At 42.5% G+C, this 18,300-nt stretch overlaps 1 protein-coding gene across 4 annotated transcripts in view; it reads left to right on the top strand.

Annotated features, from left to right (window-relative positions):
- The first annotated feature begins 243 nt into the window (after positions 1-243).
- The window catches only part of BICD1 (BICD cargo adaptor 1), a 170,001-nt gene continuing 151,944 nt past the window's right edge, over positions 244-18,300 (top strand). For all 4 annotated transcript variants that reach the window (XM_088521554.1, XM_088521557.1, XM_088521553.1 and 1 more), the window contains exon 1: positions 244-490. In XM_088521554.1, coding sequence (XP_088377680.1) covers positions 278-490 — 213 coding nt within the window. In that variant the 5' untranslated portion in view covers positions 244-277. The remainder of the gene's footprint in view (positions 491-18,300) is intronic.

Below are 18,300 nucleotides of genomic sequence, written 5' to 3'. Positions count from 1 at the left end.
AGGGAAGGAGGGAGGGACCGGCCGCGCGCGGGGGGCGGAGGTGCCCGCCAGAGGCAGCATCTCCCCCGCTCCGCTCCGCTCCGCTCCGCTCCGCGCCCGCCGCAGCCGCAGCCTCCGGCGCCGGCGCGGCCGCGGCGCCGCGCAGCGCCCATTGCGGCGGGTTGCGCGGCGGGTTGCGCGGCGCTGCGCGGGGGCGGCGCCGCCCCTGGTCCGCCCCGCTGCGCGCGGCCGTGCGCGGCTCGGCGGGCGCTGCGCGGCTCCGCGGCCGTGCGCGGCGATGGCTGCGGAGGAGGTGCTGCCGGGCGCCGAGCACTACAAGAGCGAGATCGAGCGCCTCACCCGCGAGCTCTCCGAGACGACGCACGAGAAGATCCAGGCGGCCGAGTACGGGCTCGTGGTGCTGGAGGAGAAGCTCACGCTCAAGCAGCAGTACGACGAGCTCGAGGCGGAGTATGACGGCCTCAAGCAGGAGCTCGAGCAGCTCAAGGAGGTGAGCGGCCGCTTTTGTCTCGGCCCGCGGGGTGCGCGGTGCGGCCGGGGGGTGCGGGGCTTCCCTGCAGTCCCCGGTCGGCGGCCCCGGGCCCCGCTGGGGGTCCCTGGGGGTCCTGGCTGCGGTGCCCGCGCTCCTCTGCGCAGCGGGGACCGAGCAGCGCGGCCGTGGGAGCTGAGCACGTACATATACGCGTATGGGATGTGCCTGTGTATGCGGGCTGCGTATGGGATCCTTGTAAATACATGGAAGGAGAGGCAGCTCCTGCTGGAGTTATTTATAGAGCTGTTTCGTTGTACCGGTCAGGCAGGGGAACGGCTGCCCGTGGCAGGGATGAAGTAGCCCCTCAGTCCTGAGGTCACCCCAGTGAGTGGAAATCCAACTTCTGCGTCATGCTGAAACATTAAAGAGAAAAAAAAATCGATCTTAGCGGTGTTTTGGGGCTAGCTTTTAAACGAGCTTTCCTAGCACCCATAGAGCAAAGTAGGTGAGTGCTAAACCCAACCTTCTTGCGTTGCTAAACATGACCCTGGAATATCATCACTGAGCCTATGCTCATCATTAAAGGAAGTAACTTGAGATGGATACAGTGCACATACGCAGGACCTATGGAAGGCATGTGTGTACACAGAGATGCAGGACTCTTCCAATCTCCACATTTTATAGTGTTTTTATGCTACATCACAACATAAACTGCTACATATTTGGCAAAGGGAAAGTAAAGGATAAAACAGATATTTTCTGAAATTTTAAAGATGTCTTCTTGTTTTGCTTGCAAAATTATACTGCTGTGTATAATCTACGGAAATTATATGGAATCAGAAATCATGGGCACATTCTATACTGAAAGAAGTCACTTAATGCTCAAACTTAGACTATATACAAATCTATTCTTTAGAATACTAACATTGAGGGACTTTAAAAATATTTATTGTAAAGATAAAGATCTAATTTTATCTGCAGGTAAATGTGTTTTGCTACAGACTTGGTTCAGTGACCAGAAGAGGTTTATTTATTTATTTATTTTAATGAGGAAGAGAGCTAATTTTCATTTTTTAAAAAGCTCTATTGATCTACTTAAACTTGATATCTGCTTTCCCAGCCCCTGCTCAGACTGTGAAGTAGGCTCTGGGTTTCTGACACCCCTAATCACAGGTGCAGGACTGGGGGAATACCACTTGCACTGGCATGAAGGCAGTGCTATTTGCAATGAGCCAGCAATAATAGAGGGGCAGAATCAAGAGGGAATTGTGCAGTGCAATTTCTGTGGGGGGGAAAAAAAAAAAAAGAAGAGAGAGATAAGCAGACGTAGCTGTTATCATATCATCATAATGTGCAAAAGAGGACTGGTCCGTAGATACGGAGAACACACGCATGTGCATGTCCATATAATGGATAACATGAGGAAGTGAGTTAAAATTATTAAACTAGAGGGATTAGGCAGCATAATTAACTGAAATCAAAGATGGGCATAAATTCTCTTCCTGCCTATGTCTCCTTGAAGTCAGTGCATGCCCCACAGCCCAAAATTAGTCCCGTGGGGCCATCCCTTCCCACTGTGCCAGCCACAGTCTGGGCATGGAGTAGCCATGGGGAAAGGAAGAAGAAAATCCCGTGGCGGGTCCAACTCCAAGCAACCGTGCAACAACTCTGGTTTTCAGTTCAGGCCTGGGGCTCTCAGTTCCAGAATGGCCCATAGTTATGGCTGGGGTGTCTCCATTCCTATGTAGTCTATGGGGAGTTTTTTTTTTCTTTTTTCAAATTTTACTGGGAAAACTGCACTGATTTTCATGGCCCATGCAGCTCTGCAAGGGAGAATTTGATCATATGCTTTCTTGTCACTATGATCTATTTTCTGATTTTTATCTATGAACATTTCCATTCTTTGCATGTAGAGCAGATGCATAGCTGTGAAAAGTAAGCAAATGGTGCCTCTCAAGACATTATCTAGCTAGAATTTAGTCTGAGGTGGCTGGGGCGAGCTCCGTGGTAGTGTTTTGGGCGTTGAGTCTTTGGGGTGGGGAAAGCTCTCAGAAAAAGTGGCAGTATAAGCCCAAAGCAACTATTTCATTAAGGATCCCTCCAGCATATATTGAGAATGGTCTCTGTGTGTCCTCTCCATCAGGCACTGCAGGGCATGTTCTGGCTATGTGCCTGGTGGGTGGACTGCAAACTTGGATATCAAAACACCATGGCTAAAAAACTAGGACTTAGGAAAACTCCTAGTTTGTCAGTGAACATCTGTGCTGCTCTCTATATTTGTACCCATTCTGGAGTCATGTTGGAGTAAAATTTAGGCCTTAAGTTTGTAGTGGAATGAGTAGTTTTTTCCATTCATAAGAAGCAGCAGGCGTGAGTGTGTGAGCGGGATTATGCTCAGGATTATACCTCTCCGCGTGCACCTTCTTTGCACAGATTAATTACTTGAGGTTGAATCTCATGCACATTTGTATTAAGGCTAGTCTTCATTTCTGAGCTAGTTCATTACTACTTTCTTATGCTTTGCTGTTAGGAACTCGCTGTGCTCATTGCTCAGCAGATGGCTTAGTGATCTGGGATCTGACACCTTATCCTGTGCACTGTGTCAATTCAGAACTCCTGTGAACGTCAAATCTAGATTGCAATGCAGAGGCTCAGCTATACCATAGCTGACCCTTGTTGGTCAGTGAGATGGGCAGGTAAGCCTATTATGCAGAAGGAATAGCAAGTTGCAGTACATTGCATTAAATATTAGCACTTGTACATAGAATATGTGCCATCTACCATGCAATATGAATTGTTTTAGTAACCTACAGTGTTTCTTGTACTTTAAACTAAGATTTTTCTCTACTTTAAACGGAGACTTTGATGTTTTGCGTATGAGATTGATCTGCATTATGAAAACCTTGAAGTTTTAACCAGTGACCTAGTATGGACTTCTGTCTTCCAAAATAGAACAGTAATTACACGTAGTAGCTCTCCAGGAAAGACTTGAGGCATCTGTCAGCTTCAACCTTGTGTTTTCAAAAACTGGACTGACTAGTAGCAATGTGAAAAGGTATATTCTGTGGTGTTAATTTTTAACAGCTCTCGGTACTGCAAAATGGAGTAGTGATAGTCTTCATGGTAGGTAGGATTGTAGGAATAGATTTACAAGCAGAACATTATTGCTTTAAAGGTGTTATTAATTTTCATCATATATATATATATATATTTTCCATTCTATAAATAATGTGTCTGTGCTTCATGCAATTACATGTCAAACCAGAGGAATTTTGCCCTGCAGGACCTCTGTTCAGAAAATTACCTTAGCTCATGTACCTTTTGGTCTGCAGTGAATAGGAGTGCAGTCAATAAGACTCGTTGCTATTAGTCTTGCACACAGAAGTAGCCTGTTTTCATTCTCTTACTGAGGTGGGAATTTAATTACCAGCATTTTCATAGAAACCATTTTCCTGTAGTCTTAGTATTGTGGTCTGACATTGCATTTTCTGTAAGGATAATGTTTGTTCTAGGTTTCCTCCTTCTAATTAAGTATAAAAATAGCTTAATGCTGATGAGATACTGAGCAGGGGTAGCCTGTCATGGTTTTAGAGGGGAGAAAATATCACTCACCTCCAGTCATAAAAATATGTGAAGAAGGCTGAGGCAGCTTTGGTGACCAGCTCTGCAAGACATTATGAGTTGGCAATCCCAAGCAGACAGATTTATCTTTGGGAATCAGATCATGAACATAGAAGCCAATGATAAAGTGGTCTCCTTGGCTTCCTCTCCAGTTGACTAATTCAAGCAATTTCTCACTTGGCTTCTCAGCTTTTGTGTATTGCATTCTGTAGGGGCCGTCTCTTCTACCGAGTTGCACGTAGAGCTGGAGACCTGATTTTCAGGTTGAAGATGCGCTTCGGTATTTCTGTTATTTAAATCCAACTAGGTAAACTGTTGGAAATTAGGCTATTGACGAACAACCTCTTCCTAGTCAGGTGGAAATTTTTTGTTTCTTTTGCTTGTGGAGATGTTGTATCAATCATTATGAAGTGCTTAGTCAGTTTAGTAAAGGGACTCTCACAAATAATTCTTGGTTTCTGACAAAAAAAAAAAAAAAAAAAAAAGAGAGGGGGGTTGAGACATCAAGCCAAAGTTCTCTGCAGTTGCTTCTTTTCTGCTCTACTCTTCCCTGCACTGCTTTGACCCAGGTTGCTCAAAATCCAGCTCCCCACCCTTCTGACCGTTGTCAGCCCCTTTGGCTCCCCACTGCTCTCCAAGGCCCTGTACTTGTAGTTTCCTCCTCTTACATATATGTCTGCTGCTGGAGTCACTTTTCTACCTCTTCTGTTTTTGAAATGTACATTTGATGGGACCCCTTTGTGTCCGAAAAGAAAAGCAGAAGGCTGGAGACACCCTATCCCAAATACAGGCCTGCTAAGTGGGAAAGTGTTCTACATAACTGTCTGCAAAACAGAGTTCTCAGAAAAGTATGAACTGGCTCATGCATTCCCAAAGAGTTTTTTTAAATACTCCCCAGAGAGGAATGCATCCCAAATATGCGTCAGAATTCCTGAGAGCTGTGAACCGCTGCCATATCAATATGTGTTTTCACCTCCTTTTGGTGACAGGATTTGTGAGCTTGGGCCAGATGAGGCTGAGCATTTTCGGCACATCATCCTGGTCTCAACGCTTTGCTCTTGGTGGATATTCACGTTGTGTCACTCAGAGAAGGAGCATTGCCTAACCCCCAGCTCAAGGATGAGGACAGAGATGTGATGTGGCTGTGGACCTGGAGGAGCAGGAGTCAGTGCTGCAGAGCATGTCTATCTCCCCTGGAGCCCAGCTAGTGCTATCTTGGTCTCCAAGGCATGTGGTGCTAATGGAAGGCCTTTTACTCTGTTCTCTTTCAGTGGGTCTGGTTAGGCCCAGGCATTGCTAAGGGCAATATGGGAAACAATTCTCTGTGAAAAGAAGAGAGTGCAAGGCAATATTTAAGGACTTAAAAACTTCAGTGATAAAGCCATTATCTGGAGGCAGATGGATTCAGAACAGCCTTAGATGGGAAAGACTGACAAAAGGATCGGGTGTGCCTCCAACTCTACATTTCTCTGTACTTTCCTTCGTAAGCAGAGGTTTGCAACAAAAAATATGAAGATGCTCTGAGCAGTTTGTCTTGAGCTGTGCTTATAAGGACTGCCTTAATGAAATCAAGGAGCAGCTTAGAAAACTTACAGGCTGGGGACTGACTGGCAGAGGAGCAGCTGTGTGGAAAAGGATTTGGGGATCCTGGTGGGCAGCAAGCTGAATCTGATCCAGCAGTGAGCTCTGGCAGCAAAAGGCTGACAGCATCTGGGTGGTATTGACAGGAGCATAGACAGTAGGTTGAGAGAACTGATTATGTCCCTAAAACTGGCACTTCTTAGACCACGTCTAGATTACAGAATCCAGTTCTGGGCTCCCAGTACAAGAAAGACGTGGACAAACTGGCACATTTTTGGCAGAGGGCCACCAAGATGGTCTGCAGGTGAGAACCCCTCCTGTGAGGGGAGACTGAGGGAAGTGAGCTTGTTCCTTCTGCAGGAGACAAGGCATGGGGGGGACATAGCAGCTGCTTGCCTGTACCTATGAGGAAGTTACTGAGAAGAGAGAGCCAGGCTGGTCCCAGCAGTGCCTGGTGAGAGGACAAAGGGCCTGATTTGACACAAGGTAGGTTTGGAATGGCTTTTAGGAAGGCCTGTTTCACCATGAGTTCAGCCTGGCAGTGGAAGAGCTTAACCAGAGGGGTGCTGCAGTATCCTTCAAGAGAGGATTTCAAGCTCCAGGTGGGTAAAGCCCCAAGCAACCCAGTCTGAGCTCAGGGCTGCCGCTGCTTTGAGCAGGAGTTGGACAGCAAGGGACACTGACTGGTATAGGAGGATCTCTAGAGCACTCGCTGAGTGTAGCCGAACTCCAGTAGCACCTTGCTGTGAGTTACCCACTACACAGCAGCATGTTGCCTAGAAACAGCGTTTGGTAGCAGGGCCACAGCCTCATTTCATACTTTAATTTCACTTTCTTCTGCGTATCATTGAGCTTGTATGGACCTAGAGTTACGCAGGGTGTAGTTTGATATGCTTCTTTCCCCACAAGACCAGCCTGAATCTCCCTTTGCCATTCCCACTCCTGTTGTTCTTCCTGCAGTGTCAGGGTAGAGAGATGACCTCGGTTAAAAATTACTGAGGAGGGAGCGTATGCTATCCGTAACCTGGTCTGGTTACGTGATCCGGCTCGCAGTATGCTTCCCATAAGCTGTTTTACCTGCATTGCCAAAAGGTCAGCGTGAGGAGAGAAAGGAGAGCCCAGGGAAGAGGGGAAGGGGATGAACTGTTTAAACAGGTCCTGTTGGTACAAGAGACTCTCCTCCAATTATGGCAAAACTGCTTCCCCTAAAGGGAAACGGATACTGTGCCTTAGTCCACAGAAAACCTAGCCAGCTGAGAGCATCTTGAGGGAAATATGGGCTATATTTGGAGCCCAGTGATGGCCGTCCTTAAACAATTTGGGTTCTCATCCTCCTAAACGAAATTGAAATAGAGACCAGTTTCTTTTCTCCCCTTGGTTAAATTATTTCCTTTCTCTCTTTCTTCTAAGAAATCTTCTGTGAAATCCCTCTTTAATCTGAGGGATTCTGATTGAACCAGTCCTCTGTGTTGGACTCCTCTGAGATAACTAGGAGCTGTGACTGGATTTTATGTCAGGGAAAAGTTAATTTTCCATAGACTTTCTAAAAATTCTGGATTAGGATCAAATCTAAAATGACCGATTGAAGTGTTAATGGGTGAGCCAGGCGTTATTATTGAGAAGTACTTCCTGTTTGAGATATGAGAATGTAAAAGTGAATGGCTCACTGAACAGATTTTAATCTAAAGGTCTGCATCTGTTTGGAATTAGGCCTTTTGTATTGGATTAAAAAAATTAATTAGCTACCCTCTTTTAATCTTCCTTTATATGAAATATATTTCCTTTCTTGTTGTACTGTGTTGTAGCATTTTGCCTTCTGGGATGTGGTGTGTGCCATAGGTAGTATGTATGATGGCAGTCAAACTAGACCTCTGGCCTTGTTGCAAGTGCAACTGGGTGCAAAACTGAGATGGAGAAAAATAAGATTTGGCATAATATACTAATATATGAACATTCATCAAAGTAAAATAAGAAGAATTCTCAGACGCATAGATTAAATGTTGCATTTAATGCAAGTTTTTGCTCCTGATCCTGTTTTATTCAAATGGCTCTTGGAGGAAAATACATGCAACATCATCATACTTTTTTTTTTTTCCCCCCTTTTTTTTTTTCCTGGCTGTTCTGAGGGTCTGAATGAGAAAAAAAAAGAGCTTTTCTTCTTGAACAACCTCTCATTTTTTTGAATAAACTCAAACGTGATCATTCTTCAGCACCTCATCTTCTGGCATGTTTGTACACATTGGTATTTTCTTCTATGGACAATGGGAATATAATCTGACACACCACTTGTTGATTTTTTTTTTTTGCTGCATCCCTCATAGATCTGTCGCATTGTAGATCTCTGTTTCCAAGTTGCTTGGAAGATAGCTGATGTGATCTGTTTAACTCACTATAGCTCTGCACCATAGCTTTCTTCTTTTAGATGACTTTAATTTAAAATGGCAGAGCATGAAAAGCAGACATTCATTTTTGTTGTACTGTTTTATATTTGTGGCATGATTTCCACTTCCCTCTTTCCTCTTTTCCATGTGAAGCCAACAACACTATACTTTATGGAGAAGGTGAGGGTATATTCCTAATTTAGAGGAACTGACATGTAATGTAAAGACATGAATGTCTGTTCGTCTCCTTATCCAGGAGTGCTCGCATCACTAGCAGCAGATGACTGAGCTGAATGCAGCAATTCTTTCATACTGTACTGTGAAAACAGTCTGTGAGCACAGACCGGCTATAGATAGAAGTAGTTAGTACTATTCACAAGGTGAAAATGCATCTCCGCAAGGGGAGGTGTCTCAGACTGAAGGGAAAAGTTAGAAATTAAGCTAGATTGTGAATTACTGCTTTAATGGGACTCAGCTTCTCTGTGGAGGGTAAGATTAAAAGTAATCTCAGGATTCTAATATTTGGGTTTCTGAACTTCTTTCACTATCAGAGCTAATAAAACATAATAGCTAAAAAGAAAAGCAAAGCACTCTATCCTAAATCTATGGTTTTGGGACAGGCCTGTGAAGGCATTTAAGTATCAAAAGGCTTTCACAAGACTGAATTTGGTCCATTCCCATTTTCTGCCTGTCTCTTGTGGTTCCTTCCTCTCTGTCTGCAGCATTTCATCTCTGCATCTCTTTCTTGTACAGCACTGATCTCCTGTCCATGAGGATGTATGCACTCTTATCTTCCTCTTTACCAGTTTCTGCCGTACATCTCAATTAATGTTGACTTGCCACTTCATAAGACACCAAGCTGAATATCTAATATTAGAGATTTTTTTGTCATTGTCTGTAAGTTTTAAAAAAAAATCTAGCCATTTAGGACAGACTAGACCTTCTACGCAGTGTCTGGATAGTGCAAAGACAGGGGATCACGGAAATTCTTCGTAATGCGTTTTTAACAAGGGCTGCAAATGGAACAGCAGAGGATTTGTCAGTTCTGCTTTGTAGCAACCACACCATTCTGATCCGCCTTAGGAAGATGATCTTTTCAGGGAGTTTTAAAATTGGATTGGCTCAGCCCTGTGCACGAAGATACTTTTTCATGAAGTTTTGCAAAAAATAATGTTTTCTTTGAACAGGAGGGTTTCATTGCTCTGTTTCAGGGGCTGTTTACCTGTTTGACCCCCCCGATAGGAAAACTGATGCCTAATGAGGTTAAATGATGCAGGCGAGTCCTTATGATCCGAGCCAGGCGTGGAATCTCTTAGCCACACAGTCATGCCATACACTTCCTTTTTCCTTTGAATCATGCTCAGTTTGCCTCTGGGTTCCATATCTGTGCTAAGCCCATGCATATACAGCGAGTATTGCTAGCAGCAGTATACACAACACTATCATCCTGAAGAATTAAAGAAGACATCACAATTACCACAGGGTAGTCACCTCTCGCTGCAGCCTGGGGACATTTCAACTAAACTTTATAAACCGCGTTTTTCCTTCTTGTTCTTTTTGGTCTGTGCTTGCTTATTTCTGTGCTCCCCGAGATCACAGGTGACACAGTTATCAGGATAATGTCATGCATTCATGCATGCTGTTTATTTGTGCAAAACAACCTTTCTTCAGTTTTCCTAGTTACTCTGTATAGATTTAAATGCCACTGTAATGAGAACAAGCTGTGAAGTGCTGCTTGTCATCCCTGACTGCTGGGCACATCTATGGAGGGAAGCTGGAATTTGGTAACAGTTGCCACTGTAACTTCTGTTTTGAATATTGAGAGGAGAAAAAAGCAGTTCTTATTAAAGCTCAGCTAGGAGTATCGAAAAGAATTGGCAAACCTCTAGGAATGAAGGTAGGAATTTGGGTCAGTTACGAGGTCAGGCAAAGGGCGTAGGTGGCTTAGTGAAATAATTCATTTGTAAAAGTTTGGCTATTGGCCAGACATGAGCACAGCATTTATTCGAATTTAGTTCACTCACTAGACTGGAGTACTGTCTGTTTCCCACATCCGCATGGCAAGATGCAGGATGCCAAACCCTGCAAAGTCCTGGTCCTGTATTTCCAACAGGGCAGAGCTCTCAACCTTTGGCACTCAGTCTAAGAGAGCTAGAGAATTACATATGAGGATGCATGAGGAGTTCACAGTTGGGTTAAACTGTGTAGACTGATTACAAATTTTCTGCGTAATCCAGGATACTTTACAATTATTGTCCAATTTGAATCTATGATTCAGATGTTATTAAAATATAGTTTCTATAGTTTTAGCTATAGTTTATATAGCTTCTTGTTTAAATAAAGACTTTTTAAATTTATCTTTTAATTGGATGAGAAAAGCTTTTCTCATATACAAAATACATCACAGATTTTATGCAATGCATTAAGAGGTTGCGCATGTGCGCTAGGCATGTGTACAGGAATCGCAAGCATGCAGAGTTAGTCTAAGTCCAGTTAATGGGAATATTTGTGTTCACTTCTTGCTTTGATAGCTTAATGTAATTTCCACCTACGGATGGAGTGAAGAAAAGTTTTATTTAAGCATTTTGTGTGAAGAAAGCCATCTCCAACAATTCACCCTATATGCAGGAGTGTGCTTCAGAGTCATTTATACTAAGTAGGATTTGAAGACCTGCATTCAAGTCCCAGCTACATGGGTATGTCAAGGATAAAATTATCAATGGTGATAAAATTATCAATTGATATGAAAAATGCCAGTGGTTTCAGAGAATCATAGAATCGTTAAGGTTGGAAGGGACCTCTAGAGGTCATCCAGTCCAACCCCTCTGCGCACGCAGGATCACCTAGAGCACGTGGCACAGGACTGCATCCAAGTGGGTTTTGAAGATCTGTACAGAGAAGGAGACTCCACAACCTCTCTGGGCAGCCTGTTCCAGTGCCCTATCACCCTCACTATCAATAAATTTTTCCTTAAGTTCCTGTGGAACTTTTGGTGTTTCAGTTTGTGGCCATTTCTTCTAGTCCTGTCGGTGGCCACTACCGAAAAGAGGCTGACCCCAGCCTCCTCACTCCCTCCCTTGCGGTATTTATAGACACTTTCAGCAAGTTTTATGCCAGGAGCACGGCCAGCTTTAGGACACCTCAATTCATTGTTGAATTTGTGCCCATCACCTGCTGAAAAACAGCACTGTCATCAAGATGCAAATGGTAAAATGTTATAAGCTTGAGAATTCAGCCTTGTTCTCATCAAAGAAGGATAAACTAAAATAAGCATAATTTCTAAGTCTCAAACATGCGATCCGATTATTGCAGCTAAATGAATTAAATGAGTAACTCGGCTGAACTTCAATAACTGACCATGTGTGTACAAATGGGGAAGGATAAGTTTTTTTTTTTTTTTTTTTTTTTTTTTTTTTTAAAAAAAAGGTAGAAACTTCAAGGAAAGAGCTTTCAGCTGACATTTTTTTTTCTTATATCTGCAGTGAGTTAAAAATGCAGAGAAGATCTGTAAAGCTTAGTTACAAATCTGGTTCCTTACAGACTTTTAAAGTCAGTTTTAAGGATATGGTCACAAAGACTCCTTTGTGATGTTAAGTGTGATTATGTTGCTGTATGTAAGAGGAACTTACCTATACTAATATGGAAGTTGGAAGCAAACGGCAACTGTTAGGAGTTCAGTACTTTGTCATTAGGTAATTCCATTTCTAGAGCATTAGGTAATTTCTTTTTTTTTTCCTGCCAATTAGAGGCTGATGGCTGCACTATGATAATAACAAAACCTTCATTTAACATGAGCTCAGCTGTGTAAAAATAGGAGCATATTTGGAGTAACACAGTGGAAAAATAGTATTTTTCCAAATTTGTAGATTTTGAAGTTACAATGATCCTTTAAATTAGATCCTAAAATAAGGTTCATATTGAAGTGATACAACTGAATTATCAGATCTTGACATCTGAAAGTTCAGGTCTATTTTTTTTTGTTTTTTTTTTTTTTGCTTTAATAAGCAGTCTGAGCAACCTCATTTGGAAACCTATATGGCTTCCTTTTGCTCACATACTTTAAAATTTCACATATTTAGTTGAGTGACTCTTTGTTGATTTAGGGGTATAGAGTTAGGCTGACATATATATTTTTTTTTTTTTTTTTTTTTGCTGTAATCAATATTGCTTCATGGTTTGTCATCTTGAGCATTTTCTATCTTTTTAGTTCCAATAGTGTAGAACAATATATTCAAGAAGAGGAAATGAAATGATGCCTTGAGTATGGCTTTGGCACTTGGTGTTTGAAAAGTACTTTATGTTCCATTCTTTGGGCTAAGATTACATACATTCAGAGTCATTCCAACATTTTATTGCTGTTGAATTTGCTTTTCTAGCAGACTGATGCAAAGAATCTAAATTGAGCATACAAGCCTTGTTTGGGTATAATAAACCATTTCTTAGTGTACAGTAAGAAGATTTACTAGTTAAATAACTGGCTTTATATGCTTTTGTTCTGTAAAGTTTCCTGTTTTCAAGATCCTTCTTGAAAAGAGGTCTCTGTCTTCTCAACTACTGCAATCATCTATTAGAGACCCATAACTCATGCTAGGTACTAACTCTAGATGCGGACAGTTGTGACTGTCTTCCTATTACCCAAGGATCAGCTTGTTGTGAGAAACTAATACATTAATCATTCTCACTCTCAAGTGGGTTTGGAAAAGGAGAGCATAAATTCTACCTCAAAAACCTGTGGCAGAGATTCTTCTCCTACTTGCTGCTGCAACTCAGCTCTTTCCTTAGGAATATTGTCTGGCATAGAGTGAGAAGTCTCTATTTCAAGTGTTTTATTTATTCTTTAGGTAGAAAGTAATCAGCTGACTGAAAAGGAGTCAGAAATCTGATAAGGGAAATTTTTAGGAGCTTGCAATTCAATGCTTTGTGCTGTCTGTAGAGAATGGAATTGCAGCTTTGCAAGTGACAGTGTTATGAATAGTCAAGCACTTCCCGGAGCACTGGCAATGGAGGCAGGGGAAAAGCCAGAGAGAGTGAGTCAGCATGACCTTGGCTGCCACCAGCGATGGGCAATGTGTCTGGCCTAAGCAGTGCCTGAGATTTGTTGGAGTCTTGAGCAGGAAGAGCCTATGGTGAAATAAAACCCACGAGATTAACCACTGATGGGACATGTCTGACAGGGGAAGGGGACAAAATGCATATAGTGTTAAGGAAAATACAGATCAATGTAAAAGAATCTGTACTTTAAAAGTAGCAGCTTTATTGGTAAACATGTTGAATTCTTTTATACACTGTGAAAGAACACAGACTGCTCTCTATAAAGCAGAAACACTCCGAAAAATCAAAATACTGCTTGTTTCCTGACCTTCTGTTTTGCCCACTGGATCTCAGCAGGATAGGATAAATTGTTCCTTACTGCTTGAGAGTAGTACCTGGAGATTCCCTGACACCAAGCCCCATGACTTTCAAGCATATAAACAATGCAAACCCAGAGATTTTACAATGAAAACAGATAGGATTGCCAGGGATTTGGAATAATAAGGGGAATTTACAGATGTAGACTGAGGGCCCAGAAGTTGTGGAGTGGTAAGTTGCTTAACCATAATCTCATTGGAAATCTATCGCTAAATCATGAAGAAAATGCAGATTTGCTCAGTTCTGGCCCATTGATATACCTGTTAAAGATTTTTCTGTATTAAAAAGCCAATCAACCAAAAGATGAAGAAATTAGCTGGCCTCTGCTCACCAGATGTGAATTCGCTCACTGTTCACTGACCAGCATGTGCTTTGGCAATAGCTACCTCTGATAATGACCAGTGAAGCTAGTTAGGAGTGGTTTCAATCATTGTTTTGCTACTGTAACACAATCAAAGCTTGATGAAGAACGAGGATGAAAAATTTATGGAAGCCTCTTTGGTTTCTTAATTCATTATTTGGCGGTGTTTCAGTGGTGATATCCTTGTCATTAAAGACTTTCTGTAACTCTCCACCTGTATTTCTGCCTCCTGTAGAATTGCCCCCTTTACCTTGCCAGCCTTTTATGGTCCCTCTACCATGTACTCCAGTGGTTTTATCCCTCTCTCTTTCCTAGCTGCCATTTCTATTCTGCCACTTCTGCTTTGCCCTCGCTGCCTTTGGCAGTTGACCATTTTCTGGCTGCCGTTCCAGTATTTGTAACAGTCTTCCCACTCCTTCCCACTCATTCCTTTCTGAGACATGACTCTTCCCTGCTATGACTGAGATTTTCACATCAACATTTGCTAATCCCTAGAGCTGGCGGAAAGACTTCATTTTTCTGTTCTTTCTTAAAAGCTTAAGTGTTCACTGCAAATCCAGCCATCTCTCCCTATAAAGAACGCCTCACACCTCTCCTCATCCATGAGTACCATGTGGCCTCCTCCAGCTCCACCACAACGTGTCTGTTGTTGGTTCTGCTGTGTGTGGAAAAAGTGAAATGACGCTGTTCACCATGTTGGGTTCTCGAGTGCGGCATGCCCTTTGCAACAGCAGCATGGGGATAGTGTCTGTTGAACCCTGCGAGGCATGGCTTTTGCTGTTTCCTTGGGAGCTCAGGCTGGCCCAAACTGCAGAGGGTCTGTTGAGCACCAGTTCCAGCTCCTGGCAGAGCTGGCAATGATTAATGGGGACCTTGGATGGAGAATCTGCAGGCAGCGAGGTCTGTGGGGCAAGGCCGGTGCTTGCCCATCTGTCTGTGTTGAATGTAGTACAGTGAGGCTCTATTCTTGGTTGGGACAATTAGGTTCTGTGGCAGTATGAGTAATTAACAATAATAACAGGGTCTCTTCTGCGGATAGACTGTTAGAAATAATTTCCTTCTGCCAGCTGCGTCTCTAGAATGTGCTTTTGAACTCGGAGAAATCAAAAGTGATAATGAAAACACCAGCAGCCGTCATGAATCTTTAGCGTTGTTTATATTGGCAGTGACGGAAATTCTTTAAACTACATTACCTAATGGCCCACTGGTTTGTGTTTGTTTTGTCATGGCATTGAGCTGTTATACAATGCACCCTCCTATGATTAAAGACCACTCTCAGTAAGAGTGGGCTTCAGCGATCCCTGTTTCTTCCAAGGGGAGAACCAGCAAAATCAGGGGAAGGAAACCACTGATCCTCTATTGCTCTGCATCCGTTTCACTCCCAGGAGCAGCCAGTATCACCGTGTGGATTTAGCTGCGTTAAGTACTGACTTTGCGCTACTCAGGGTGATCCATCTGCTGGAGCTGTAGGAGTTGGCTTTTCTTTCCAGATTTATGGCAGTGGTGACCCTGAATCCCGCCGTTCACCCGTGCAGCAGCTTGGGCCTCAAGGCAGGCTAAAGCACTTGGTTGCTTTGGCAGGTCACCGTCCTTCAGCAGCCGTTCCTCACCCCCTTCACAGCAGAGTCTGAGCCATCTGTCCCACCGGCTGCTCTCCAGATGAGCTGGTGAATGGTGCTACCACATAAAAAGTAGTCTAACATCAGTCTTCCTGTCCTCAGGGCTCATCAACAGTCTGAGGGCTCCTCTGTCATCTTCCCCATTTCTGAGGGGAGCTGGACCATGTAGGCTTTTAGGAACCTCTTCCACAGCCTCCTCTGTAGCCTTTGTCAGGACATTTCCCAGAAAGGTATTAGTGCCCTCTCCCTTTAAAGTTAACTATCCAAACTGTACGTTATTCCTACAAATTATTTAGCACATTATTATTATTATCATTTTTTAAAAAGTCCCTCCGGTGAATACGAGCCTGACTTTTTTAAAGAAAACTGACAGCTGGTCAGTTTTCAGAAAACTGACGTGCTAGTGAAGATGAGCATGACTGAGAATGTCATGTTGTGATTCAGAGTTTTATATTGGTCTTTCAGCAAGCAATGTAAGCACAGCTTTAATAGACTAATGAAGAAGTTAGTTGCTAGTGAAGAAGTCCGTCATTTTTTAAATGCGGTTATTTGTTCTAGCCTTTTTCCCTACCACCCCATTTCCACTCTGGTAAGCATAGTAATTATTCTACAATTTTGTTGTCCTGATCCTTCCATGACCAAAAATCACTTTGGTGACCAGATCTGGCCTGCAGTCAAAGATGTTAGTACCAATACAGAATATGATTTCAGCTGCTCTATAAGCTACATATAGTCAGGTACAGGAGTTATTTTTTTTTCATTTATTTTTTATAAAAATAGTGGACTTCATGACAACACTGTGTGAGTTATAATCTGAATTCTCTGCTGCTGCACCTTTCCTGAAATCAAGAGAATTATTACTAGCAAAGAATTTGGCTCCTTGTAGTGTTAAATCACACAACAGTAATAGCAACTGTCATGACAATGTTCCCAGAACTGTAAGGTGTTTTGATGGGAAGATTCGGTCACAGAATCCAAGCTTTGGTGACTCAATAAGCAACGTGCTGACTTCTGAGTTAATAATGAACCAGTGCTCCAGCAGTGCAGTTTGTACAGTTTGTAGTTTGTTTTTTGTTTCCTTCTGTTGTCCTAAATTTGTTGCATATTGCTTTTATAAGAGGACAATTACTCTTCTTGGTGCCTTTTGTTTGTTTTGTAAGCTATCAAGAAAGCCACTTCTGGGGTGAGTTTGCTATTTGTAATATTGAACTGCATGAGTTATTCTTTATCACTTTCTGCCCTGGGAAACAGAAACAATTCTAAAATATAGCAGCAAATTAATTCATGAAGATACTACCCTTTTTCCATTCAATATTGTCTGCATTTTGCTGGGGTAAAGTGATTTCTGTTTAGAAGGAAATTACTTCCATAAATACATGGGGGCCTCTGTAACAGCCAGTGGATGAAACAGATGCAGGACATCTTTCAAAATCAAACTTGTAATCACTCTGGAAGCTTTTGGGAAGAATGAACAAGTTCTGTGTCTAGTTCCCCACCATTTGTGTTACTTGGTTGAGAGACTTGTATTTTCCACTTCCACCTTTAAAGTTTCTTCCCTATGCTTTTTCTGGGAGAATGTCTAATGTGGCATCCAATATTGTGCATTTGATTGTGAAAATTTGTCCATAGAATTAAAAAAAAAAAAAAAAAAGGGGGGGGGGGAAGGGGAGCAAATGTGTGACTTCAAATGCCTAAACCCCATCTCTTCTGTCCCCTAGATGCCTATTCTTAAAGGTCTGGTAGGAACGAATCATATTTAGAATACTTTTTCCTCTGTCAAGTTTGGTTGTGATTAGCTAACAGATTCAAAAATGGTTGGAGAAGATGAAACTTTCAAAGCCCACGGGAAAGAGTCTGAGAATTGCTGTCTGGTGTTAGTTAGAGTTGGATAGTTTGGTCTAAACTTGCACTACTGAACTTGGCCTGGGCACCTTCCTGGGCTGACATCCATCCTGAAGAGGACCAAAGCCAAGTTATTTTCTCAGCTACACTGCTGCAAGTCCTAAGATATCCCATTGACATAACAATTGTGCATGTACAAAAATACAGATTTTTAAGGATTTTTCCACATTTAGAGTCTGTCTTTAGAAAGAAGGTTTTCTTTTATGCTAGTTACAGCATAAGTGAGTTAGAAGGCTTTTGCAGTGATGTGGCGTAGAAGAAGGGCAGCAGTACAGTGTCAGCTTTTATAACTGAGGCAGCCTCTTTCACTGGAATAAATAAGAGCACAATCTGTTCCTTATGGACAGTGTAGAAGTTGTTCCTCTTAGCAAATGTTAGCTGAAGAACTTTCATAACAATAAAGGAACCTAAATAGACTATAAGAGATCAAATTTCCAGAAGGAACATCTTGCCAGAGCTGGCTTCACACTGGATTGTCCCCTAACAGGATTAATTTTGTAGTCCTGTGGAAGACGACCTGAACTAGCTAGACCTGTCAGATAAGTATTACATGACCTTGGCCTGTAATTTTTCTCTTAACATTATCCAGTAGTAAATATACTCTATGTAAGAAACTGCTACATTCGCAGCCCACTCATCTCACAAGGTCAGACAACACTAAGGGGGTAGATACTTAAGAAACAGCAGTTCCCCTGAAATGGGTTGGAAATTAGGACACATCCTTTCCACCAAGTTGTAAAGACTTGCATGCACCATGTCAGGAAACTGAGACCTTCTGCAGCATATTTAGCTAAGACCACTCTAGCTAACAATAGAAGGAGGGAAAATTGAGAATGTTAGTGCTTGTATTACCAGGAGAACCATCAAAGAGGTCATGCCTCCAAATGACCCACTAATTGGCCAATCAATAATAGAACTCGCAAAAACAAGGTATGTTTTTTTACTCATTTTTTT

This window comes from Tinamus guttatus, unplaced genomic scaffold (assembly GCF_059628265.1).
Source record: "Tinamus guttatus ecotype Peru unplaced genomic scaffold, ASM5962826v1 Tinamus_guttatus_pri_ptg000125l, whole genome shotgun sequence".
Taxonomy (NCBI): Eukaryota; Metazoa; Chordata; class Aves; order Tinamiformes; family Tinamidae; genus Tinamus; species Tinamus guttatus.
Note: the sequence above shows the minus strand (reverse complement) of the source record. Positions and strands in the feature narration are given on the sequence as shown.